The following is a 27369-nucleotide window of genomic DNA, read 5'->3' on the forward strand; positions in this document are numbered from 1 at the left end:
TTGATTTAATTCAAATAAAAAATAAAAGCATTTTTAAAGAAAAACAATTTTTATTTTTTTTAATGGCAATTTTATAAATAAATCTCCAACATCAACTTATAATTATAACTACTTTCTAGCAAAGAAACTCATAATGGCTTTTATACATTCTTGGGACTGCCACCTTTCCTCCAAAAGTTTACATTCTTCTTCATTAACCTTCTTCAGAATTTCAAGGTCGGCAGATCTGTTCAGAACCTTGGATAATCTCATGCTCTGTGGAATCAAAAAAAATTCACATCCTTCAAGTTTGAAAAGTACAACAATGCAATTTATTTTGCATTTTAAAAATTATGGTATGTGACTTAACTTTCCTTGACATGAGAGAAAGAAAACTAGAGAAGGAGGGATGGATGATGGGAAGGAGAGAGAAAGAGTGAGCAAGAGAGAAGGAGGGACAGAGAGAGAGAGAGAGAAGAAGGGATGGTAGTGGAAGCATTGGTAGAGTTCCGGAGGTCCAGAAATAAACTCACAATCTACCATGGACACCATTTAATATCTTCTTAATATCTATCATACAAATAACATGTGATTGTGAACAGATTGAATTGAGTGAGGAAAAGACATTTGTTGGCCATCAAATATTTACAGCATAAATTCCTTCCTAAAACAGATAAAGAAATATAGAAGTAAAAATATCTCGGAGTAACAATAACTGACAAAACTAAATTGGAAAGATGATGGTTACAAACATAGGCAATAAAGCAAAATCTACTTTATGCTTCCTCAGAAGAAACTTATACGACAGCAGGAGGGACAGTGCTACAAATCTTTGTTAGAACTTCACTTGGGACCTTCACCACAAATCAGAAATCTAAAATAAATCAAAACAACAAAGATAAAAAACATGAAACTGATTTAGATCTTGAACCGCTACAGCAGAGAAGAAAGCATGACAGTGACAATATTTTACCAAGGCCTAAATGACCGAGTGAAATTACCCCTCACTGATATTCAATGAAATAAAAGGAAATCATCCAAGTTTATAGTTCCCCACTCAAGAGTGGATGCCCAATAGTACTCATTCATATCATCAACATTGCAGGAATAGCCTCACATCTTCAATGAAAGAAAAATACTGTGGTCTGTGGAATGTTCAAAATTGAAGTTACAGACTTGTAGAGGAAGAAAATGATCCCACGTCTCAAAAGACATTGGAGATTGCATTAAGTGGGGGAAATGTCTGCTGTCAACAACTTAATGTGGTGTGGTGATCAATTTCTCCCGCGTCACTTTTATTTTTTCTAGATTGTGAGAGACCCAGCAATCTATATTCACTGCTAGACTAATGGATGAACAGATGGACGGGATGCAGAACCAAGTCCGGTCCTTCAGGTTAGGAAGAGAATGAGCCACCTACACCTGTAAGGAAATATAACAATTCCCCATTATGTCCCTTTTAAAAGAGAGTTTTGTTGATTTTTGTACAGAAAAGATGTTCTTTTATTTTCATCCAAATATTTGATAAAGATTTTAAAAATATTTTGATTTTTTTCCCCTTATAATCTTTCCTATAAAGCAAGCAAATATCTGTTAAGCAAATAAAATAATAGGCTGATTTAAATCCCACATTTATATCAAGTAAACTGATTTTGATTAATAGACTAATATTAACATCATGGATGATCGAAGGAAAGACAGCTAGAGGAAGACAAGGCATGACTTATCTAAATAACCTAAGAATGGCCAAATGTGACTTAAAAAGCAACTCAGATTTCATGCGCACCACAGAGGATTGTGATTCGTGGAGACAGCTGAACGGCAACGTGCTCAAGAGCACAAGCCACAATGGATGATGATTAACATCATATGACAACACTGCCGTACTCTGAAAAAATTATGTATTTAAAATTTTGGTCAGAAAATTGACCTTCATCTTGGCAAAAACTCCACATTTGAAAGACGAGTTTTCTGGTTAAAATTTTAAATACATATTTTTTTCAGAACAGTTGGTCTTTTTCTGAAAACAACTCACACAAGGTGAAATGGTCAATTCCTTGCAGTAACTTAAAGAAAACAAAACCTTATGACTGACATGAGTGAAAATTTACCTGAGGTGGGAATTTTGCATACTGTAACATTTTCTCTGTGGTCTCCTTTTCAAATAATGCATCAGGGATGACCTCGGAGACCAAATTTCTCTCTTTAGCCTCTTGGGCTGTTATCTTGCGGTTAAAAAGGAGCATTTCACTTGCCTGCATGATAGGAAATTGGATGATAAAGATTGTTAAGAAGAAAATGCATTATATTTAGAGGACATGTCAAGCCTTAACACCAATTTCAACCAAAAGCAAGTAAGAAAATTTCTTTTTCTTGTTCTTCCTTTGTTAGTTATTTAGTATCAACATTTTATTTTCATCTTTGACATTTCTTAATTTATAAATGGGGAAATCTAAAATATAAAATATGTCAATTGTTAACTAAGACAAAATATATCAATGCATTCTTTGTCAAAATAATTTTTATGGTAACATGCAATGAATGAACATAATCATTATCAAACCTTGGCCGGCCCCATGATTTTAGGGAAGACATAAGAGGAACAAGCCTCTGGTGACTGGCCCAAGGCAGAGAATGGAGTATGGAAAGTGGCCTGGAAAACAAAAGGAAAAATAAAACAATAATAATGATAATAATCTTTATTGTCCAAATTAAAGGCTATTCATGTGAGGTAAACAATGCTCAGTTTGGTTCATGGTATGAACATCAACACATTTACATTACAGACACAGCCGTACACGAACATACACGCTTGCACATTGTTTCTACTACACATGTATACAAAAGAAATGAGCGTACACACATACATACATACACACATACATACAAACATACATACACACATATCAAAATTGTTTATTTCAGGAAATATACATGATAATGTAACAAGGGTAACATATTCATTGACACAATACCATTTCCTAAAATAATGTACAATGTATAGAGCTGGAGTATTAATTTGAACAGTGAAGTTTCAGACTCTGCCACAGAATGTCCCAGAGGTAATAATGATATTAGTGTTGATGACGATGACAATGATGATGATGATGACGACAATAACACTGGTGGCTATGGCGGTGATGGAGACGACGACGATGAGAGTAACAACGGTAGCAATGATATTAATAATATTAACAACAACAATAATAATCCCTATCACTATAATAATAATAATAATATAGAAAATTGTGGTGATGATAACAACAATGCTAATAATTACGATGATGATAATAATGACAATAATAATAATAATATACATACATACATACATAGATTATACATACATACATACATATATACATACATACATACATACAAATAGACAGACAGACATTTAAATCTTGATAGGCTTATCAAAAAAAAAATCACCTGGGGATGTGATCAAAACTGATTATTAGGCAGGCATGGAGGAAGACTGTAACTACTGCTTCACGCAAGTCCCCACAACGACCATCCGGTCATGGGATTGAGTGAGTGAGTGAGTGAGTGATTATTCATACGAGGGATCTGTGTATGTGAGAGAGAGAGAGAAAGAGAGAGAGAGAGACAGAGAAGAAGAGAAAGAGAGAGACAAAGAAGTAAAGAGAGAGAGAGAGAGAGAGAGAAAGAGAGAGAATTATTTCATAAAAACACCCCAAATCTAATATGTGTCTTTACCTTATCAGTTGCGTAAACAGCATCACAGAGTCCAAGTGCTGTGACACTGATACCCACTGCTGGTCCATTGATAAGGCTGATTAAAGGTTTGGGAAAGTTGATGAATGAATTCACAAATTCTCTGGAAGATTGGACAAATCAAGAAAAACGAAGGAATATAAATAAATGAATAAAAAATAAAATTCCCTTTATTCATCCCCAAGGGGAAATTTATATTAAGGGTCTATTCCAAGGGAAGACTGGAATAACCCAGGCGTCAGCCTCTGAGCAGCGCTGCAAAGTGAGCTAGGGTGAGGTGACTTATGTTGTGCCATCGTTCAGTCTTAGCCAATTCTAACCCATCGAATCCCTGACACCAAGATAAAATTGATCAGATTTCAATTATTTATGACCACAATTTGTTGTCTTTTTAACAAATTAGATTTGAATCGACAAAATGCCCTGCCAGAAATGCGGAAATGTGTTTCTAAAATCTAGAAGTGTTTACAGTAAGTCATGATCAATAGCTGAGGATAAATCAAGAATGTTCGGTAGTGTGCAAGAACCTTTGTCAATAATTTGAAGTCGATTATTAACAAACCAGACAAGAGCAGTCTATGTCAAGTGATTTTCTCAGAAGACAGACTAAAAGATTTCTTTCAGTTTCTTTTAAGGTGAGCAAGAAATTGCTTTAGAACCAGCTTTTCAAGAATGGATAGTTAGAAACAGAACGATAGTTTTTAAAGATTTTCTTTGTGAAGATTTACTATTTTTCAGTGAGGGTTTAACATTCGCAATTTCGTAGCTATAATAATAAATAGTGCTTAACCCTGTCTAAACAGGCACGAAGTGCTTTACATTGAAATGTAGGTATTGATTGAAATAAACAAATACATACACAAACCAATCATTAAGATTAAATTTGGAGCAAGTGGGTTTTCAGTTGTGTTTTAAAAGTTTGATAGATAGGGAATACCAATATTTAAGAGTGGCAAATTGAAATGATTGAGTGCCAACTTTATGAAGTATTTTAGGTTTTACTAATTTGAGCTTGTCATCACTCGATTTCAAGGTTTTTGTTGGAGTATCTACGTTTAAAAGATAGTTAATATACAGAGAGGAACAATTGATATAAAATTTATAAACCAAGATAACAATCAAATAAATGATTTTCCTCTCCACTGGCAGCCAATTAAGATCTCAAAGGATGCAAGACTGGCTGCATCTAACCATAACCCCTCCCCCAAAAATTTCACTTCACTTACAACAGGACCTCTCTGCCCTCCTTGGCCATGGCAGGAATTTTCTCAGGTGTGACGTTAGTAAAATTGGACAGGTCATTGCCACTACAGTAATAGTCACCTGTGCCTGAAATGGAAAAAAAAGAAGCAGTTAAAAAAAAAAAAAAAAAAAAAAAGAGAGAGAGAGAGAGAGAGAGAGAGAGAGAGAGAGAGAGAAAGAGAGAGAGAGAGAGAGAGAGATAATAAATTTCCTATTTTCAAGTACAAAAACCTGCACGGCTCTTGACAATTTGTTACGGTGATGTTCAAGATTTACTAAGATCTGACTTAATGGCTTCAAGATTAGCATGAAACCTGTTTGATTTTTATAGAATTCAAATTTTTCTTTCTTCAAGACTTATCCTTAACAAAATTATCCCCCCCCCCCCCCAAGAGATTTTTCAAACTGCCCGTCTATTTATTTGTTTTACATTTTTTTCTTTTAATTTTCAAGTCAGGTTCCATCCCCAGTTGGAATTAACGGTGTACATAAAGCTCGTCAATATTCTCAGCAACACAAAATTAATCTGTCACAAAGTCAAAAAAGTTTGATTAAGGAGACCAGCACAAAGAGAGAACAAAAGTAGAATTCCTGTAACATCAGAGACCGCCTTACTAGTAATATCATTTGGATTCAGGTACAGAACCCCTGCCAAAGAAGACAAATGATTTCAAAATGTGTATTAATAAAATCAATTACATTTAAATAAAACAGAAAGCTGATTTACAAGAAAAAAAAATTATGTCTCTCACAGAAAAATGGATCCAGCAAAAGATTTCACCACAGATGAGGCAAAACCAAATAATCCCATAGAAAGAAGAGGGTAACAGAGATAGGGAGAAAGAAGAGACAGCAAGAGTTGATCTCATCGGCTCAGAAGGGGAAACTTAAAGCTTAAGGCTCTTCCCTGCATGACGAGAAGCTTTTTGATTAGTAATGATGCATCACATCAACTCAACACATCAACCTAGTTTTTCTCTAAATTTTATAAATAGGATATGTATTTATATAAACAGCAATGGATGAGATTCATAACGACCGTCCAAAATACATGGATCTTTCATAAGTAGAGAAATAACATACACAAATCCATGTAATTATGTTTCACTTAGTTGTTAAATTTAATAACTTTAATTTCAGATGCAATAAGAGGAAATACTCACATATGAAGATTACAAAATATGTGGGTATTTTATTTATACAAACTCAAAGCAAAGAAAGGCAGCTTAAATTATATGGTATAGTTTAAGTATGCGGTAAAAGACATGCAAAGATCAAATATGTATTAAGAAAAATGTGGAATTGTAATTGTAATTAGAGAGTGAAAAGGATAAAGACAACATGGATACCTGTGAGGACAGCTATGCTGTATGCATCACTTTCTGCAGCCTCTTTCAAGCATTTCCCGATGTCTCTGTACATCTATTTTTTAAAAAAAAAGGAAGAATTTAAAAACATTGTCAATATAAAAAAGTCGGGGCTATTTTATCTCTTTATTATCATTATTCTTAAAATTCTTAATACTGGCAGACATGAATTAAGTTTGAGTTGCTTTTATCCTCCATATCCTATTTTTCACTCAATTTATAACTTTTGCTTTCTTCTGATGGCTTTGTAAGAATAATATTTGGCGTGATCAAGGACCTGATGGATCACAAAACTGGCATTGTGCCATTGGGCATGGTACTTTCCACACATTACTTCATTCAATTAAGGTGTGAATGAGCACCTGGCTATAGGCAGTCAGATATTTTAAGCGAGATCTGAAAAAGTGTGTATGAAACAGTGCCAGACAAAGCAAGAAAAAAAAAAGGATTTTTTGGATGCTTTACTTTCCTTGCTTTGTCTGGCACTGTTTCATACACAATTTTTCAGTCTTTATCGTACACCAGTACCGGCTCTTTAATTTGTCACTTTGATATTTTTAAAAATAAGGATGACCAACTGGTGATATGTATTTTATGAAATGGAAACTTAGCTGCACATGGTCTGTTGGGGGAATACATGGAATATATACGATGCATATTGAGCATGGTGAATGTAATGGAAATGCTCTGTATAAATGTTCATATTCATTAATTCATTATCACTAAATAATATGTTAACCTATGGGTCTCATAACATTATGATCTTTAAAATCCAAAGAAAAAGAATCAAACTGTCCTCATGACTCGAATGCTTTGTTCCTCTGATTCCACTGACCTGCCATGTGATAGCATTCTTTTTGGCTGGACGATTCAACCGGATATGGAATATTTTGTTTTCTCTTGTAATTTTGATTCCATCATACTGAACTCCAGCACCAGGGTCTGCTACTTCCTCTGTTTGTTCTTGTGCTGCTAATTCATTCACAAGCTTGATATATGCTTGCTGAGCGTCATCCTTTTTCAAAAAATGAAATAATCAAAAAGAAAGAAGTGAAATAGTAAACATTAAAATCATAGCAAAAGTTAAGCTTATGTTTTCTTTTATTGCTATCATTAATCTTCCCCCCCCCCCCTCCCTTTTTTTCTTCTTCTCAAAGTTATTTTTATTTTCTAAATTGTGTACATATGAAAAAAAGCTTTTTTCCCAATTACTTCAACAGTTAAGTTCAAATCTATGTGCAACCAAATAGATGGATACGTAAATTAACTTGAAACCTCTGGGAAAGCTTTTGATTTGTTTCTGTCCCCCCCCCCCCCCCCCCCCCCCCCCCTTAATCAAGAGCATTTTCTTACTTCTTGACCAGTTTTTAAATGGCTCGTAAGTTCGTAAGTGCATTAAAATTTGGAAAGACAAAAAAAAAAAAAAATTCTTCTTCTTCGTATTCGTTGGACAAAAAAGATTTTAAAGTAACAGGCACTGTACGCATCTTTGAAATTAGATTGCTGTTTTGTAATAAATTCCAGGCTGTTAGAAAATGTGTGTCATTATAAAGAAAGTTCCACCAATTTAAAGGTCGATATCCATTATTTTCTTTTTCCAAAGTTTAGTCAGAATGTTTAATTCAATCAGCTTGAAATGAGTTTTTGGAGTCAATGGTTATTAATTCTTTAAATGCATTTCAATTATTGGCAAACATGAGCTCATGGTTCATGAAGAAAGTTAAAATTGTTTTAGACAGTAATGAAATATTTCTGATGCTTTTTGAATAATTAAAATCCACACCAGGAGTGATTATCTTATCCTATTGAAAATGGTAAATCACAAGCTCATTTAAACACACTAGATTACAGTATAAAGGGAAGTAACATGTACAAAATGAGTGTACTAGTAAAGCCAGAAAATAAAATTGCGATGAGGACTTTAGAAATATCGTAGTTGTGCTGCAATATCAGATATGGGTTGGAGAATTAATAAAGAGAAACGGGGAATTTTTATTTTTTTGAAAAATGGGGGTGTTGGGGTCGGGGGTGGGGCAGGGAATTGTGATGTTCTAATGCTTTTAATTGGCTATGAATAGAGAATTGGACATAAACATTAAAACCTTTGAAATATCATAAAAAATATTACTCTCACATTTACCATCCACACATGGCAATACCTGAGACATATCTCCCAATGCATTCCAAGCACTCCATTTGGCCTTGCCCACAAAGTCTACCATGCCAGGTTTAGGAGCATTACATTTCCCAACTGTAGCCTATTGAAAAAGAAAAGTATTTGTTAATATCAGATACCAAAATTAAAATCAATAATAATTTAACTGGATCAGCCAACATGGAAGAATGGTCCTTCTTTCAGACCTTTTATACCCCCCCCCCCTCTTAAGTTCCTCGTAATGGTTGGTTTGCAAAGGTCAATATGTAACCTATTGGACATATTCGCAATCATTTGGTTGGCATTCCCAAATTTGGATTTATTAAGTCTGTAAAGGCCATACTGATGGACAGAAGATCAAGTTCATAGACATCCAATTCCAATGAGACATGTTAAATATCAGCAGGATGTTTGTCAGTGGCTGTGTAAGTAACTAATTTGGCAGAAAAGGTAAAGTCTCTGAGTATTGTTCCATATAGTATCCTCTTTTTATTATTGTTGTGAATATTTGGAGTGAATAAAAACGCACTTGAGATGAATAGCGCATAAATGTGACAAAACGACCATAAATCTTGAAAACAAAGATGCCAATATCTCTTATTAAATTCATAAAACACGGTTTTAAATACCATACTACAAAAAACAAAACTGTATTATCAAGGGTGCATTTTAAATTTTCAAAATAATAGGTGGTGCTTTTCTGATTGTGAAAGCCGGTTATGCTCAATGATTTGATAACAGGCAGGTAGACGGGTCCATAAACGACACGTAGTTTGAAAGATTCAGAGAAAAATATTATGAACACCTAGAAAAGAATGTAATAGGTTTGATAACAGACGAGAATTTTTCAAGGTGCATTTTCTCAAAAGCGTGAAGGTGGTTCTAGAGATAAATAGATATATAGATAGAGAGAGTGAGAGAGAGTAAGAGAGGGAGGTGCAGAAAGCATACCTTTTTGTCAGAGGGAGAGCAGAAAAAATAAAAAGAGAGATAGCCAAGACGCATTTTCGTGTCATTGTTTTTTTTGTGTGTGTAAAAGAGAGATAGCAGAATTCTGAACGTTTGTATGTGTGTGTTTGTGACCCTGTGTGTGTGTGAGAGAGAGAGAGAGAGAGAGAGAGAGAGACAGAGACAGAGAGAGAGAGAGAGAGAGAGAGAGAGAGAGAGAGAGAGAGAAGAGAGAGAGAGAGAGAGAGAGAGAGAGAGAGAGAGAGACAGAGACAGAGAATGCGGGAGAGAGAAGAATTGACCCTGGTCAATAGAATAAAATTGTCTCAAAAGAATTCAAACAAGCTTCTGTCAATCACTTGTCATAACATTGACCAATGAGATTTACAAAAAAAAAAAAAAAAACAGATTTGAAAGGTCAAATCATACGTCCAAATGTTTTCTTTGTCTGGTCAGAGATCTTGAGAAGTGGGGTGGGGCTCATCTGGTAATTACTTACATGACAATTGAAAGTTGAAGCATGTAAATGCATTGAATGCTTGCACAAAGACACATCACACACACACAGACATGTCATTATTAGAATGATCAGACAAAGCACAAGAACAAATGCATGCATTGTCAATAGCTGAAGGCTCCAAGTGATCTGCTGACCAATGAGGAACGGTCATTTATATAGGCTTATCTTTGTTTAAATAATTTGATTCTCTCTTGGTTCAACAATGTAATGTTAACTCGTGCTTTTACTAAGAAAGAGAAAGACACGCCTTTCCATCGACATATCATATGCCGTAGGTTGAAAAGAGAAAGGACAGATCTCAAGTGGAAAGTCATCGCATGTTTACAGAGTCGCTAATTGGTCAAATGGGTACATGTCATTTTGCGGAAAAAGTAGTTTGGATTTATGCGATTTTGAAAAAAAAAAAAACAGCATTCTATTGGTATCATCAATTAGATTGTTCTATAAACATGAGGTATTTAATTTCATTGGGTACTGTTCTAAAGGTATGAATCTTTAAAGCCATTATTCCCTTGTTTTATGTTGAGACCAGGGAATATAGATGAATATTTTGAACTTATGTATCTTTAATAGTACCTGTTTGAACAGTCCATATATCTGAAGTTTGACATCATTTCCAGGATCCTCTTTCAAGGAATTCAGACGAGTTTTGGCATCTTCAAATTGAGCATCATGAGCTGGTCTTGCTAAAACACTGGTCCCGTGAATGTATCTGGAAAACAGCTCTCTCGAAAGTGATGTACTGAGGACAAAATCAAAGCAATAGTCTTAATCACAGGGGTGAAAAAAAAAGACTATGAAAAGCTTTAAATCAATTAAGTAATTGAAGAACTCTTGATTGTCACATACAGAGCAGCTTGTCCTATTTGTACCTCCAATCCATGGTTTTCTATCAATCATATCATAACTTGGGCTATTTCAATCTTCTCTTGAAGCAGACCCATGGGAAGAATACAGGGAATCAACACAAACCCTTGTTGTTAAAATTTTACAGTACTTATGTGATGTGACTATTGCCAGACATATCTGGCAATAAAGAAAAATGATTATTGGCAGACACCTGTCGGGCATAACGATGAATGGTTATTGCCAGACGCTGTCAGGCAATAATGATGGACGATTATACACAGACACTTTTTTGAAACTCCGCTCTTTTAAACATTTATCCACATTCCAGAATATGGAAAGTCTCGTAATGTACATTGAAACAAGTAAAGTTAATAAAATATCAATAAAATCATAAAATTAACCAACAGTAAATCAGTCTATGGATAGTAGGTTACTATATACAAAATATGTGTTGACATTCATGTGGATGTCATGGCCGAATGGTTAAGTCGTCTGCCTGAGAAGGCTTGCTGGAATTGACACTGTGCATTCAAATCCTGGTTCCGACACTTTTGTTGGTTTTTTTTTTGGTCTTCTTTCTACAGAGTTTTGCAAATGATAAATGTCCCATCCCCCCCCCCCCCATCCCCCCTTTTTTTTCTTCTTTTAAATCTTTTTCTCTCTCTGTGTTGGATCCTGTCTATAGAATATTGCAAATTGTCATATTCGTCCCCAGTTCGATCTCCAAAAATGCTAAAAGTATAAATAATTTTAAAACATTCAGAAGGCGATCAAATTGTCAGATAGAAAAAAAAATAATAATAGAATAAAAACATTTTAAAGAAATTCATGCACAGAAATGGAACAAGGCCAAACAAAAAAAACAAACAGAAAGAGAGTTTTTGGTGTTTTTTTGGGGTCAAATTTTAAAACCTCTATCTCTTAAACAGGTATGTAACTGTATACATAGTAGCTAGTGGATAGATGAATGATGATGATGATAATAATAATAATAATAATAATAATAATAATAATAATAATAATAATAATAAATATTTGAGAAAAAAACAAAACAGAATTAGTAGAGCAAAATATATAATGAATTAAAATTGATTGATCATCAGAGAAATAAAAAAATCAATTAATTTAAAAACTCCTGCTTAGAAAAAAAGGGAAAACAACATCATTTAGGAAGAAAGAAAAAAAAAAGAGGGAGCGAGAGGATTCGAACCAGTGCAGCACAAAAAAAAAACTGAAAGATGGTCTAGCCCATTGAACTGTCTATCCACACCAATATAATATCTGTTTATCTTAAAATTCATATATGAGCTAGAATAATTTTCCACCATTTTTGCTTGCTTATTTTGATAGTTATTTTCATTTCTGATTCAAATAATATGTTGTTGGATCTAGTTTTGTGGATGTGTGATAATAAATTGTATTATTTTCTATGAGGAAGACAAGAAAATAGTACGTTGGTTTTGGGACAAACAACACCTAGGCCTAGGGATTCGTCCGCAAAATAAATAAATCCGCCCCGACCATCTTCAATATCCTCAAATTTGTGATCAGAATGAACAAAAGAAGATCAATAAAGTTAAAGTAACAGGTAGGTAGGTAGTGAAATTTAAATGGTGGTGGACTATCAACCGATTTGCTGATTAACAAGTTTCTTGCTGGTTGAAAAAAAAGTTGGAATTGCCAGTTTGATGTTTTCAGTTCAAAGTGTCAAAACATTACATTTCATTGATTCATTTGCTTTTTTATAAAACAAGCTGGATATGGCATTTGAGCACTATTTACTTTTCATCTTGTGTTAAAGTTAAATATCACTTGATATTACCTGATTTGGGACACAAATTACCACTGGCATTTTTTCCAGATTATTTGTTATTTCTCACCCTTTGTTTTGCATTTTGCATAAAATCTTTCTGCCAACATGATCAACGTCTGGAAATAATGAAAAGGCCAGGCTTTTGAACTTTTGGTTATTGTCTGATGCCAATAATCGTTTTTCTTTATTAGCAGACATGTCTGGCAATAACGACAGCCGTACTTATGTTAACTACAACTGTGGAACAAGGGTACTGACCGGTACCTAAGACTAAGACTAAGAACAGAAATTAGGACATAATATCAAAAGTTTTGTCAAAAGAGATGTGAAAATAAAACATTGTAGTGTTTTTATGCACCTCCGCTGACGGTGTATCTTAACGGATCGTTTTTATACATGCGCATCCCACCCAATTTCATCAGCGATATTGTATTTCTGTATTTGGACACGGCGAAAGTCATATTGTGATATCTGTAGGATGTTTTTGTTAATAAATTTATATAATAATAATAATAATTTAAAAAATCGAAATATTAAACCAGAAAATAGAAGTTACATTGAAGGTAAAATATCTTTTTAGAAAGACCTTATCAAATGTGTTGAACGGTCAGGTGGCTCCATAGCGCAGTGGACAAGCTGTCAGACTCTAACCTTGAAAGTACTGGGTTCGATTCCCATTGTAGACATTTAAAAAAAAAAATTTACTTTATTTTTGTTTGCTTTTTTTTTCAAAAACTTTTTATCATGTTTTTAAAAAGCTTCGATTTTAATTTTCTAAAATTACTTATTTGTTTGAGATCAGTATATGTGTGCCATGTTTCCTTTTTTTTTTGATTTGTTAAATTATTGTTATTATTTTTTAGTTTATTGTCATCTTATAAACGTACGTCGTGCTAAACTACAATCTAAAACTATTTAAACCAAATGGACGTACGCAGCAACATTTTCATTAATTTACCATCACCGCCAACGGAGGTGCATAAAAAACGGTGCGTTTTTGTACACCTCCAACTCCAACGGACGGAGGTGCATAAAAACGCCACCATAACTAAAACATAATAAAAACAAAACCATGAAAACTCCCCTCCCCATCTTGACAAAAGGGATATCACATTGTTCTAGTTCTATCAAAATAGAGACTAAAAACGCCTCTCAAATAACCAAGAACGAAATCCTCTTGACATTAGCTCATAAAAAGACTGAATGAACTGTGGAATAAAGGTGTCATTATTCCCAGACGCCTGTCTGGGGATAATGAAAATTCGTTATCCCCAGACAGGTGTCTGGGGATAACCAATTTTTGTTATCCCCAGACACCTGGTGTCTGGGGATAAAGAAAATTTGTTATCCCCAGACGCATGTAGCAAGTGGGCAGAAAGATTTTATGCAAAATGCCAAACTAGGCGTGAAAAATACCAAATATTCTGGAAAAAATACGAGTGGTTGTGTCCCAAAACAGTTAATATATCAAGTGATATTTAACACAAGATGAAAGTAAATATTGATCAAATGTCAAATCCAGCTCTTTAAAAAAAATTATTTTAAAGCAAATGGATCAATGAAATTTCTTTTGTTACTTTGATCTGAAAACGTCAAACTGGCAATTCGACTTTTTATTTTCAACCAGGAAGAAAGTTGTTAAAATCATCAAATCTGTTCATAGTCCACCAACCATTTAAATTTTCACTACCTACCTACCTTAACTTTATTGATATTCTCTTGTTTCTATAATTTGCTCATTCTGGCCACAATTTTGGGGATGACCGGGAATTATTTTTTATTTCGCGGACGAATTCCTAGGCCATGGTGTTGTTCGCCCCAAAGCCCAAAACTGACACCTGTTATTTTCCTGTTTAGCTCATATATGAATTTAAGATAGTCCGATAGCGGTGTGGATAGACAGCTCAGCGGGTTAGGCCACCTTTCATTTTACTCCTTTTAGCTGCTTTCTTCCCAATTGATGTTCATTGTTTTCACTTTTGTTCCGAGTTCCGAGCAAAAGTTTTTTTTAATCTGTTGAATTTTTTATTTCTCCGATAATATTATTTCATCATTTAATTTGGTCTAGATCTATTATTGTTTTTTTTTTTTGTTTTGGTCAAATGATAATAATAATAATAATAATAATAATAATAATATGATAATAATTGTTAATATATTATTATTATATACCATCATAATCATTATTATATTATTATCAATAATAATATTATTTTTATTATTAATACTCTTATTATCATACTATTACTATTATATTATTATTATTATTATTATTATTATTATTATTATTATATTATCATTATCATATTGTTATTATTATTATTATTATTATTATTATTATTATTATTATTATTATTATTATTATTATTATTATTATTATATCTATCCTCTATCTGACCATTTGGTCGCTCTCTGAATATTTCTCTTTGTTTGCTTTTTAATTATTTATTCTTTTTAAACACTATTACTATTTGAGATCGGAGTGGGGACGAATATACTTGCTAGAAACTAGAAAAAAAAAAAAACCAAGAGAGAGAGAGAGAGTTTAATATTTAAAAAAAAAGAGGTGAGGGGAGGATGGATGTGACATTTATCCCTTTCAACGTTCTGTAAAAAGAAGACGGAATTTTTTAAAAAAAAAAAAGTGACGTTACCAGGATTCGAACCCACAACGTCGATTCTGGTCAAACTTCCAGGGCAGACGACTAAACCATTCGGCCATGACACCCACTTCGAAGTCGACGCATATTGTGTATATATGTAGTAACAACTGATTTTAATGTTAGTTAATTTTATGTTTTTATAGATATTTTATTAGCTTTCCTTATTTCTATGTGAATACTATGTGCATTTGGAAACATTCCATATTCTGGAATGTGGATAATTGTTTAAAAGAGCGGAGATTCAAATATGCGTCTGGGGATAATGAAAATTCGTTATCCCCAGACAGGTGTCTGGGGATAATCACAGCGGTGGAATGAAATGACACAGGCCACAAGCGATTAGTAGAAATAAGAAGCTGAGGCATCCCAATCGGATGATTAGGGCGGACATATTTGGAATTTCTTCTGAATATCGTTACTCTTACCAACGAAGACCTGTAACTTTTGAAATGACAGAATTCATAGTGAAATGTCTTGAGAACCCACACTGGACTTCGTACCCGTCTTCGTGGAATGAAGAAAACTTGTTTATATGAGTTGCAAAGGAAGGGTCACGAAGTCATGAAGGGAGGAAACTCGATTTTTATCACAATCAAAGTGAGTATTGACAAATCAAGTATCTCACTTTTTTATTCTTATTTATCATTACTATTATTATTATTTAATTTGCTTATTGTATGTGTTTTAAACATTTTTTGTTATTTTTAGAGGATGCTATCTGCACTCCAAAAATCTCGACCACGTGTATTAATCATGGTTTTTGTTAAATTTTTCATCTCACGCCGCTACCAAATCTATGGAAACACGTACTTTCGATAAACATGGCAGCCTCCATGGGACATTCAATTTTGCTGCGACAAATAACCCCAAAGTTAAAAAATAGATATTTATTTTTTCACACGCATGGATTATTCGATCAATTCACTTACTGTAGAAAAGTATTTTATTGTCGTTTTATCAAGGTAATCAAATACGAATATTGCATCGCTGCCCACTCTCTTACGGAGAGAGACACTTTCACTTTCACTTTCTCATCAAAACATTTTGGTCAGACCAAAATTTGTCTAGTCTGCTCTTGAAGCTATTATTTAAATTTAAAGATTTTGCATTCAAAGTGCTTATTCGCAGTAGTATTGCAAATAGTGGGGCCACAGTGGAACCACTATTCGCAGTAGTAGAAGCGCTCTCCCGTCTCTGAAAATTAGTTTTTGTCCCCTCACTGAACACAACACTATTTTCTGTTCAAAATGGCGTGTTGTCGAATGGCTTGAAGTTGAATGAGTGTGTTAGTTTGAGAAAGAAAGAAAAGGAGGGATGATTGAAACATTTTGTGTGACTGAGAATTGAGATTTTGAACGTTTCAACTTTTCTCAAATCTGAAACTTGACAAGATCGTGTTTTGTTTTGTTTTTGTTACCCCAATCCAATCCATGAAAATTTCACCGTCCCACTTCTCCGACTTGATCATTCGTTCACATCGTGAAATCTATCAGCTTATCTTTCAGATTAATTTAATGAGAATAGTTCCGTCCCCATTTATTGTATTATTTACATTTTATACAGTTCCAGTTCCAGGAATCTCCTCTCTCTCTCTCTCTCTCTCTCTCTCTCTCTCTCTCTCTCTCTCTCTCTCTCTCTCTCTCTCTCTCTCGCTGTTGCTCGACTCATATCTCAGTGTAGTTTATTTATATTTTGCGCCCAATCTCTATACAATAAAAGCTCTGGGCTTGAAGGCTACAACTGCAAATTACTGCAATGAATGATATCTACTAGTTGCAGTACTACTGCGAATAACGAATACGAATGCTATCTACTAATTCGCAGTACTACTATGAATAATGAAAATGACCGCTATCTACTATTCACAGTACTACAGCGAATAGAGGGAATCATTATTTGCAGTACTGCTGAGAATAGAGGTGGCCTTTTGCATTCACAACAGAATCTGGTAAACTGTTCCATATTTTCGTTGTTCTCACAGTAAAACTGTGTTTAACACATCCAATCTTGGTCTTTGTGTGAGCAGTTTCTTTTTGTTACCTCTGGTGTCTTTTCTTATTGTGAAGTTTTTCCTCCATTTGATAAATTCTGTCATGTCTTGGTCATATATACCACTTGTCATCTTGTAAAGTTCTATCATGTCCCCCCTATATCTTCTGTATTTCAAGGTTGGTAAATTAAGTTTCCTCAGTCTTCCTCGTAATAGGCAATCCTAGTCCAGGCAACTGTATAGTGGCCCTCCTTTGCACACCTTCAATTAACTCGTTGTATTTTTCTATGTAAGGAAACCAAACTGAGCTTGCATAGTCTAAGTGACACTGACACTCATCAATGGGGCTGCCCAGTTTTTGTCACAGACCCAGTTTGTCACAGGCTCCAGATTAGTCCAAGTCGGTCTTAGTCTTAGATGATTTCTTTACCTTTTTTTGTTAGGCTGTAAGTTTTGATGTCCAAAAAACGCTGTGAATATTCTCAGACAGGTATACACACTTTAACTTTTTTTTAAACAACATAACCATGTCTTGAAAGAAGTCTCATGAAAAAGATCCATTTGTTATAATTTCATTTAAGTATTTGAGTGTAGATGCCAGTAATAATTACAGCACTTTAACAGTGTAGTTTGTAACTTAAGTATTTTATTCTCCACCTTTAAATTTGTGATGTAGATATAGTCCCTCTTGTGTTGTTAATTTTTTTCCCCTTTTGGTACACAAACCAAAAAAAAATTACTCTGTAAAATTTCATCAATGAATGTTCTTTTATCAAAAACAATCGGAAAATAAAATTCAGTTCAAACAATCAACCAATCATTCATTTACTCTTTGAGAGTGTCAGTGATAGCTTCCATCATACACAGATACACAGTCTGCCTGTGACAAACTGGATCTATGACAAACTGGCAATCTTCCTCACTGTGGCCTGTGACAAACTGGCATGCTTCTAGAGAGGGAGAGAGAGATGATATTTCAGAATTGCTTGGTAATTGTACTACAGAAAATTGGTTTTTCGTTTTGTTTTGTTTTAGTTTTCAATTTGAATGTTTTGCGGCAATTTAAATTTTGGGTCATTTATTTCAGCAAGAGTGCTGTTAAAAGGAATTTTTAAAAAGTAGAGGTACACTCAGTTTCACCAGTGAAAAAAAAAACAACACATGGATCCAGGAGTAATCTATTCTTTTAGATTGTCTGAAATTACCTACTTAGCTGATATATGATAAACAAATGAAATGATTTCAAATAATGGACATTATATCAACATGGAGAGATCTGTTTCCCCAATACTAAATAAAAGTTCAGCAGCACACGACTGTTTTGAATCCCTGTTTGAGAAGTTTTGTTTTTGTAACACCACAGAAATAAATTTTGATTCTATATCCACTCGTCACTAATTATGAGTAAGCTCTTCTATCATTTTTAAGTGTTGATTGACAGTGGTAAACAATCATTTATTCTTGCTTCTTTTGGTACAATATTTAGTGTTTTATTATCACTAACAATGAATCAAAAAATGCGATAACAAAATCCCAGAAAGTAAACGCTTATTAAGATTAATAATTGCTTAAGTTTGTAAGTCCCAAGTTTTCTCAAGGAGAAAATGTTATAATGTATGCATCATCAGAATTTTGTCTTGAGAATGTAAAAGAATATTACTTAAGAATGCCATTTTGAAATTTGATTAAGCATATCACTTCAAGCTTTATTCATTGGACGCTTAACATCACTGCTAGGGTGCAGTGTTGACAAATAAAATGGCATTGTTAAATAAACAATTTAGCCTTTTTCTTGGGTGAAGAGTTGAGAGTTATGCCTTGAGAAAACATTCAAAACCTTGAGGATCTTGTTTATCCATGATAAGTCGAGTAAGAGACTGTATCACTGAGAATGTCAAGGCAGAGCAGTCTTTAATGTGAATTTTCAATTCATGAAGTCTTCAATTTTTGGTTACTTTACTTTTTTGGCTTTCAAAGAGGCTCATATTCATTAAAGTGTTTAATGCTGAAGGTCATCAGATTTTCCTTTTTCATGATGTAACATTATATTTAAAAAACAAGTGACGACCTATGTGACTGGATACCTTGGAAATAGTTGCTTAGTTTCTAAATCCAAGTCCAAGTATAGAAATTGCAAAACTCAACATCTCATGATAACTAGTCAATACAAGGGCGAGTAAATTTGTATGTATTTCATTGTGTGATTGCTTGTTTACTTTCAATATTTGCATTTAAGAAAATAACTTAGCTTTGTAGATGGACCAGAGAACTTATTCGATATACAAAATTAATTGTCTCTTTCATTATTCAAATTATTCCATCAATTAAAAAAAAAATTTTTTTCCTATTTGATTCATGTTCCAGGAACATGCAAGTGAGATCAGAGACTATAAAATAACAAAAGAAAGTAAAGTGGATAAGTCAGTCTCTGTCTTTCTAGAACAGTCATGTGTGGGATCAAGTGGTCATGTCAACTACAAACGACATCCAGGGGTGATGAGAAAGATAATTACAAAACTACCAGCCCGCTTACTCAAATCAGTCAAGGTTCTTATGGAAAGTAAGTTTTTACACTACATAGCAAGCCAGTCTTGATTGGTACATAACTTAAGAGCAGATATACTGTTTTGGCTGGGATCCAAAGGCATTTTTTTTTTTTTACAAAGATGACTGCATTTAATTTTTCTTCAGCTGTAAATCCAGTTCAGGGTTTTTTTAGCAATACTGTCATCAGTTTTGATGATAAGGTCAAAAGCAGTACAAACATTTAATTTAGATAAGGTACCCATAATTTTACAGATCTGATCTGATCATAAATTGTTTTACAGAAAAGTGCCAGATGAGAACAGAGAATAAAAATATGGTGTCAGGAAGCCAAACTCGAAATTCAACTGACATGGCACCCTTTGCCTGGCTGAGACTGAGATAAAGAAAGAAAGAGAGAGAGAGAGAGATAGAGAGAGAGAGAGAGAGAGAGAGAGAGAGAGAGAGAGAGAGAGAGAGAGAGAGAGAGAGAGAGAGGCACTAGCCACTGAGCCATGCAGCCACACAAGAATATGGCTTTCAAACTTAGTACATCGTGCAAACTCTCTCCCTTCGGCTGCTTAGGGATCACAACAAAATTGACTGACTAACCCCACAAACTTTCAATGAGGGAGCAAATTTTATTTAATCTTATGCACTCTGCCATGTATGAAACAAGACATACACGTGTAAAACAAGTAGGATGCACACGTGGAATAGCTGCAATATTTGGGAAGAATAAAATTCAAATAAATTGTGGAGTGGGCACTTATATTACTTACTTGACTTATTGCCGTTCATCTCCTAATCAAAATTATTGTCATTAGCTCATACCACTGGTATTTTAAGTCAAATGAAAAAAATTATAGTCACAGTGTGTAATTCTCTTCAGTTCAAGATGAATGTTAATCACACACATTTGTTTGATTGCACTTTAATATGTAAATGAGAGAGTTGAAATAGAAGTTTAATGCTATAACAATCATTGTCAGGATATCCTGTTGAGTCACTGGCAACCAAAACTCAAAATCTGGTTCGATATCTCCAAGGCCGTCATCCACCAATGTCAGATAAAGACATTCAAACCAAGGCCAGAGAAGTGGAACAGACGATTCTTGAAAAAGGTAATTAAACAGTGAATCTTAGATTGATTAAATTTTACCTTGAACCTTCACTCAATGTTGATTACACTATTACCTTGGAGCTTGACTCATAGTTGATTAAATTTTGTACTTGATTTTGACTCAATGATCGATTCTCTTACAGGGAGAGAAAGCTTTAAATCTTTTTCATAAACTCATTAGATATTGTTCTAGATCTAAGAAAGTGTGTATGATTTATCACTTAGATATTGTTAGAAAAATCAAGGAATGTTAGTTGATTCTGATTTTATATATGATTTTTTATCTAATTTGGCGATTTTGTCCCTCAGATGGAGATGTGTTATCAAATCTTGAAGGAGAAGAATATAATCTAGCTGTGAAAAAACTGGAGCAAAAAGTGCTTGCCAAATTACGCACTGTAGTTTATCACTGGCAGCCAATGCAGTGAGTTTTTTAACTTAGATTTACAGAGTTGTCCTCTTGTCTTTGTATTTTGTTAAATATCTGTAATCAGATAGGTTAGTGACAGTGAGTGTTAAACTACCCTGATGTTATGCTTTGATAATGGGTTGTGTTGTTTTTATTTTATTTTTGTGTGTCATGTTATATTTCAAAAGATATTTTTACAGATTTTCGTAATTTTTAATCCAAAATTGTTTGAGTTTAATTTTTTTTTTCTTAGTTCATGCAATGAAGTTGTTTATTAATAGAGCACATAACTTTTCTGTAGCTGTTACCCAGATCATCCAGTCAGCCTTTGATCTTCTGGACGATATTGAGACAATTTTTCTCCAATCAATTTCGGAAATTGTACATTTTCTTTCTTTTCTTTTCTTTTCTTTGTTATTTTTTTTTTCTCAAATATGATACAAGTCAATAATGATCTTAAGCTTCTGACACATTGAATTTAGCAAACAAAAACCCCCCAAAAAGTAAAACTTGATTTGATTTCAATTAAGAGGATGGTTGACTTTATCATGTGAAGTGTAAGTTTGTTTATTTATATAGCTGCCCGTGTTATGATATACTTTCTTTGTCTCACAGGTATGATGCTTTCACCTCCTATATTTATATGATGGGCAGGATTGCCTCAGATTATGCTGTGTTTATTCAGTGTTTCACTGAGGTAGGCTATGGACTGAATTCTTCTGGGTTTTTTTTTTTTCAAACTTATTGTTATTATATTGATACAGAATTTATGTTTATTTGCACCTTTGGGGACTAGTTGAATGACAATCGGCTCATGATTTGAGTTTGGGCAGCACAAAGTTGAGTCCTTGCAAAGGGCTCTTTACTCACATTTACTCAGCATACTCAGGTGTAAGCGGGTGGTTGGATGGGAGCATCACCCTTGAATCATATACCTATGATGTTCGCATGGGTGTACGATCCGATAGTGATGTCGTTTCTTCTTCTCTTTACTAGCCTATCCTGCTTCTTTGGTTTGTGATTGTATTTTTGACAGGGGATATTTTTTTTTTCTGTAAATCTTCTGCCTGTTCTTGGTTATTTATAATTTAGCTTATGATATCTTTAGGTTATGATTTTGATTTACATTTGTACTATTTTTGTTAGATTGCTTGTTTTTTTGTTTCAGCGGTCTCTCATATAACCTCAATTGTGTTGGAGGAGACCTAAAGCAACAAACAAAAAACTCAGGTGTAACATGAGGACCTGATGTGCTATTTGGAAAAAAAAAATTAATTTGTGCCTTACAAGTTTCATGTCTCATTCTACATTGTGAGTTTTAATATTAGCTAAGGACCCCTTGTAAAGTACTTTGGGCACATTTAGTGGATGATATGTGGATTTTTTATTATCATTAGACTATGTGATGAGTAACATAGTAACAATGTTTTGAATTAAGTGCTGAGTGAGAGTTTGTATGTTCTTTTAAATTACAATTCTTGATATTTCAGATTAAAAAGCGAGACCCAGAATTCAAGCCTACGTCTGTTTACAATTTTGGTTCTAGAGTTGGGGCAGGAATATGGTATGTTGTTGGTTTTTTTTTTTTTTTTTTTTTTTTTTTTTTTTTTTTTGAGTAAAAATGAGTCATGTAAAAGATACAATACAGGGTGAACGACATTTCGGCATTTAGCCTTCTTCAGTAAATGTAGATAAGAAAAGAAAATATATTATATTACGAGTACACTTGCATAATGATTAATAAATGAGAAAAAGAGGGTAAGAAAAGAAAACAATACACACACACACTTATTTACATTTACCTGAAGAAGGATAAAGGCTGAAACTTCGTTTACTTTATGTTGTATCTATTACACAAGTCATTTTTACTCCCTTTATTTTACTCTACATTTTATTGACTCATATAGGCACCTCTAGATTATGGTATTAAGACATCTGAATATGTGATCATTATTTCTTCCCTACATTCTGGTTTATTCATCTTGACTATAAAGTGTAAACAGGAAATTCTAGCTAGAATGTAATTTCATATTTATATCAACTTGTAGATCAGCTTATAAGATCATTACCATAACAATGTATATAATTTTCATAATTTTTCCAAATCTCTCGTATCTAGACTGTCTCAAAGACGCCCATTCACGTTTTCCAGACTTGCCACTTATATAGATTTAATTGAATTATACAGATTTAGAGAACAAAATATTGACAAATGTGACCAGTCACCTCAAAAGGGTATTTAATATGTCGGGGTGAACCAGGTCAAAAAGTAAAGGCAATAAAAAATATGAGATTTTAGATATTAATAATAATAATTATAATAAAGTTTACAGCGATCAATCCCATTGACAAAACAGTTCTAGGCGCACAAAATTGTAATTAAATAAACTATATTCATTCTCCTTAATCAAACATATGAGCTAAACTCAAGTCTCGTATTTTTTACCAAAAAGAATTACTTTTAGCATGTAAATAATGCCAACATAATACCATCTTGAGTCACTACTTCACAAATTTTCCCTTTAAATTCAGGATTTTTTAAAACCAATATTTTAGAGGATATCCAGCATTGTCAGTAATTCTCAGTCTTGAGTGAGTTCAGTTTATATGAAGAAGAAGAAGAGGAATGGTTATGAAAATTATTTTTTATACTCCAAAGTGCCTATTTGACCAAATTTAAGAACATTACATCTATTCTAAAATATTTTAAAAATGTAATATGCAAACAAGGATAGATATCATGCATTCTATGATGACACAGATTTATTTCCCTGAAATTCAGATTTTAAAAAAGAAATATGTCAGATTATCGGTTTGTTGCCTTTGGCAAGCTCGGTTTTCCTGCTGAAATTTCTATTTCCAATCCCTAATTACGATGACAAATCTATTTTAGTGCCATTTTCTACTATCAAAAGGCTGTCACAACCAATGATACCATTTGACAACTCTTCTCCAAAATAATTTTAAGGGCACCTCAACCTATCTTTTATCTATTTTTGACACTCAGGGCTGCTGACAAGGAATGGAAGGATATTGTTGAACATTACTGTGTTGATAGCTCAGGATTTATGAATACAATAGCCAGACTCCTATTGCAAGGTAAGTAAGGTATCAGAATGTGGCTCATCAATGTTAATGTTTGTGTATTGCTGGGCTGTAGCAGTCATGCATTTGGCTTGCTTTAACCTGGAGGCAAGTCTTGGGTTCGGATTCTCACCTAGACACCCTTGCAGTAAGTCTTTGAAAATAATTTACATACCTCTCTGCCTATCTAATTTGATTCAGTCTCGCAATTCAAAATTATTATGTTCTGAAAAAGAATTGTTTATACTTGTCACACATTGTGTATATGACAAATGTAGTATTTGATTATGGATTTTGCGAATTTTTATACTCTCTATACAGATAATTTTATTTTAGCTTGGTTAGGGTTCCTTCATTTGAGATTGGCGGCATAAGGAATAAACTTATAATGCTGAAAATTACTATTATTGTTGTTATTATTATTGGTTTTTTTATTACTATTATTATTATCATCATCATCGTCATCATCACCATTATTATTATTATTATTGTTATTATTATTATTATTATTATCATTATTATTATTATTATTTTTATTTGTTACCTTGCTGATTATATTATTTATCTGACTAAGCCAATCTGTCCATATTAATTAAGAAATTAACATAATAGGCATTTGAATCGAGATTAATTGATTTGGCTCCTTTCACAGATGGAAATGAACAGAACACTGTGATGAGTATCAAAGGGGTACATTTTAGGCAGTTTGCACCCAGTCCTAAGCATGTGAGTCAATCAATGGCTGACCTGCTCCAGAAGAAATGGAGAGGTCGGATATTTAAAAAAAATATTTGCTTCTTTTTTCCCCTTTTTAAAATTTTACTGCAAGAACTGTTAGAATTAGATGGCATTGACCTCGAGCCTCACGTAGGTAAATTACTGATCTTTTTAGAAATCTTAATGTTTCATTCATGACATCCCTTAACAGAGGATAATTATAAATTGACTGCAAATTTCATATTACCTCAGACAGGAAAAAGTATTGAGGTGGTTGAGATGTGATTCATAAGAAGACAGTTGAGAACCACATGGACAGATAGAAAGACAAATCCGGAAGTGAAGTTCTCACGATCATTGATAGGAAGAAAAGAAGAAGACCAGCAAAATTCATGGGACAATTTATAAGAAAGAAATTTTTTGAAAACTACTTAATAACTAGGGAAAAATTGATGAAAAAAGAGCACTTGGCCGGGTGGACAAAAGATGATGGACAGTGTGACAGATTAGCATGGACACAAAGGAACAGTGACAAATTGCAGAAGATGCAGGAGAGAGTGGAGGAGAGACCCTTGATTGGCAACATAATGGAGCATGGCACATGATGATGATGATGATACGACCTTAACCTCATTGTTATTGGAGAAATTGTAGAAAATGGATCTCCTAAAAAAAAATAATTCATTTTTCTTTTATTTTTACTTGATTGTGCTTGATCAGCTACACTTTAATTATGGATTTGTTTTAAAACGAAATGCTTTCCTTGTATTCAGTGGAAACCAAGGAAAAAAATTACATTATAGACTTTGCTTTTGATTTCAAGAGCTCTTCAGTTGTAGTGACTTGCCTGTTTTTTATGTGTATCTGGGTATGTATCTGGAAACTAGGCATCTCGAGTAAATGAGACTTTCTTTGTAGAGGCACTAATCTTGTTTGCTTTAATTGATTTGTTTTGTTCCCCCCCCCCCCCCTTCTAATATTCGGTTATTGATTTTAGCCATTTCCCCTGTTTTACATCATGAATGATGACTGAAGGGATAGGGCTCAATTGAGTATTGGTTCAATCAATTAAGTAAGTAAGTGTCTCTTTCCAAAAAAAAAAAAAGGAAGGATAAAAAAGCCATTTCCTACAGATATGAAAATGAAAGAGTAGATTTTATTTTCGTGTGCTATTTAGGATTGTATGATATATACATTACATAAAACACCTCTGACTCTGAGCACCTCGGTGGAAGTTTAGTGCTATCGAAATGAATTATTATTATTGTTATTATTATTATTATTATTATTGTTGTTGTTGTTGTTGTTGTTGTTTTTGTTGTTGTTGTTATTATTATTATTTGAGCTCATTCAGAGCATACACTAAGAATAAATTGAGTTTTTATAAATAAATTGAGCTTTTATATAGCACAATATCCACTTAATATGCTCAAAGCACTTTACAAATGGCCCCTGACTAGCAGCAACATCTAACATGTAGAACGAGTCATGACGCCTGTTAGGCGATATTACATTTTTTTCCGACAGGGACAAAGCTGGAGTATGGTCCTTTTCCAAGGACTCAACTATGCAGTGAGTGAGGCTCGAACCCAGGACCTTCAGATCCTAAAGTGATTGTCATACCACAAGACCACATCGCCGCACAATAATAAGCTGAATCAAAACTTTGGTAAACATGTTTCTGTTCCAGAACCAATTCTCCCTAGTGGTCTGTCCCTATATGCTTATGGAGCAAGCATCAGATAAAGACAGATTGCAGCTTGTCTTAGACTTGTGGGAAATGACTGAAAATTACCTGGTAAAAATTCATTTATCTCAATAAATTACCTGGTAAAAATTCATTTATCTCAATATGGTTGCATGGTAATACTAATGATAACAATAGAAACATTTGATATGATAAAATTTGCATTGAAATGTGAAAATCTGTATTATTCTTTGATGATCACTTTTTTTTTCAACCCATCTCACCAAAATATTTTTTTTTTCTTTGTTTCAATAAAACTATATCATTCAATTGCACATAAGAGTTGTACTATAAATCAAAGAGTGGTAATCTGTGAAAGTTCAGATTGTATTTCTTTTGTTCATCATCTAGTGTTTATATCATTGTTCAACTATACCTCTTACCTATCCACTTTATGCCAGGTGACTTATAAGGCCTCATTGTCCACAAGTATTCATAGTATTTTTGGCATTGATTCAGAGTATGTGATGCTGTACATATACGTTTCAATAACAAAATTTTAATA

At 33.5% G+C, this 27369-nt stretch overlaps 2 protein-coding genes across 6 annotated transcripts in view; one reads left to right on the top strand and one right to left on the bottom strand.

The window, feature by feature from the left end:
* LOC144977288 (enoyl-CoA delta isomerase 2-like) lies at positions 1–15826 on the bottom strand. 3 transcript variants are annotated; one of them, XM_078922338.1, is made up of 10 exons: positions 15697–15826; positions 10523–10688; positions 8483–8581; positions 7159–7338; positions 6306–6378; positions 4941–5043; positions 3697–3817; positions 2543–2632; positions 2091–2234; positions 1–255 (listed from the first exon to the last, which is right to left on the bottom strand). In XM_078922338.1, exons 1-10 carry the CDS (start codon positions 15732–15734, stop codon positions 109–111), a joined length of 1161 nt encoding a protein of 386 aa, XP_078778464.1. In that variant the 5' UTR covers positions 15735–15826; the 3' UTR covers positions 1–108. The 3 variants fall into 3 exon arrangements, with proteins under 3 accessions (XP_078778464.1, XP_078778466.1, XP_078778465.1); XM_078922340.1 differs by lacking the exon at positions 15697–15826 and adding an exon at positions 13770–13807; XM_078922339.1 differs by lacking the exon at positions 15697–15826 and adding an exon at positions 13195–13244.
* Positions 15752–27369, top strand: part of LOC144977287 (ribosome assembly protein METTL17, mitochondrial-like) — an 18459-nt gene continuing 6841 nt past the window's right edge. The window contains exons 1-9 of one of the 3 annotated variants that reach the window (XM_078922336.1): positions 15752–15868; positions 19626–19821; positions 20777–20908; positions 21217–21331; positions 21932–22013; positions 22807–22880; positions 24324–24415; positions 25053–25126; positions 26808–26915. In XM_078922336.1, the coding sequence (XP_078778462.1) occupies positions 15785–15868; positions 19626–19821; positions 20777–20908; positions 21217–21331; positions 21932–22013; positions 22807–22880; positions 24324–24415; positions 25053–25126; positions 26808–26915 (957 nt within the window). In that variant the 5' untranslated portion in view covers positions 15752–15784. Of the gene's footprint in view, positions 15869–16073; positions 16234–18121; positions 18251–19625; positions 19822–20776; positions 20909–21216; positions 21332–21931; positions 22014–22806; positions 22881–24323; positions 24416–25052; positions 25127–26807; positions 26916–27369 lie in introns of those variants that run through there. The other 2 variants (XM_078922335.1, XM_078922337.1) reach the window with 2 other exon arrangements.

Source organism: Berghia stephanieae, chromosome 7, assembly GCF_034508935.2.
Source record: "Berghia stephanieae isolate SIO BIC M18660-M18661 chromosome 7, UCSD_Bste_1.3, whole genome shotgun sequence".
NCBI classification, from domain to species: domain Eukaryota; kingdom Metazoa; phylum Mollusca; class Gastropoda; order Nudibranchia; family Aeolidiidae; genus Berghia; species Berghia stephanieae.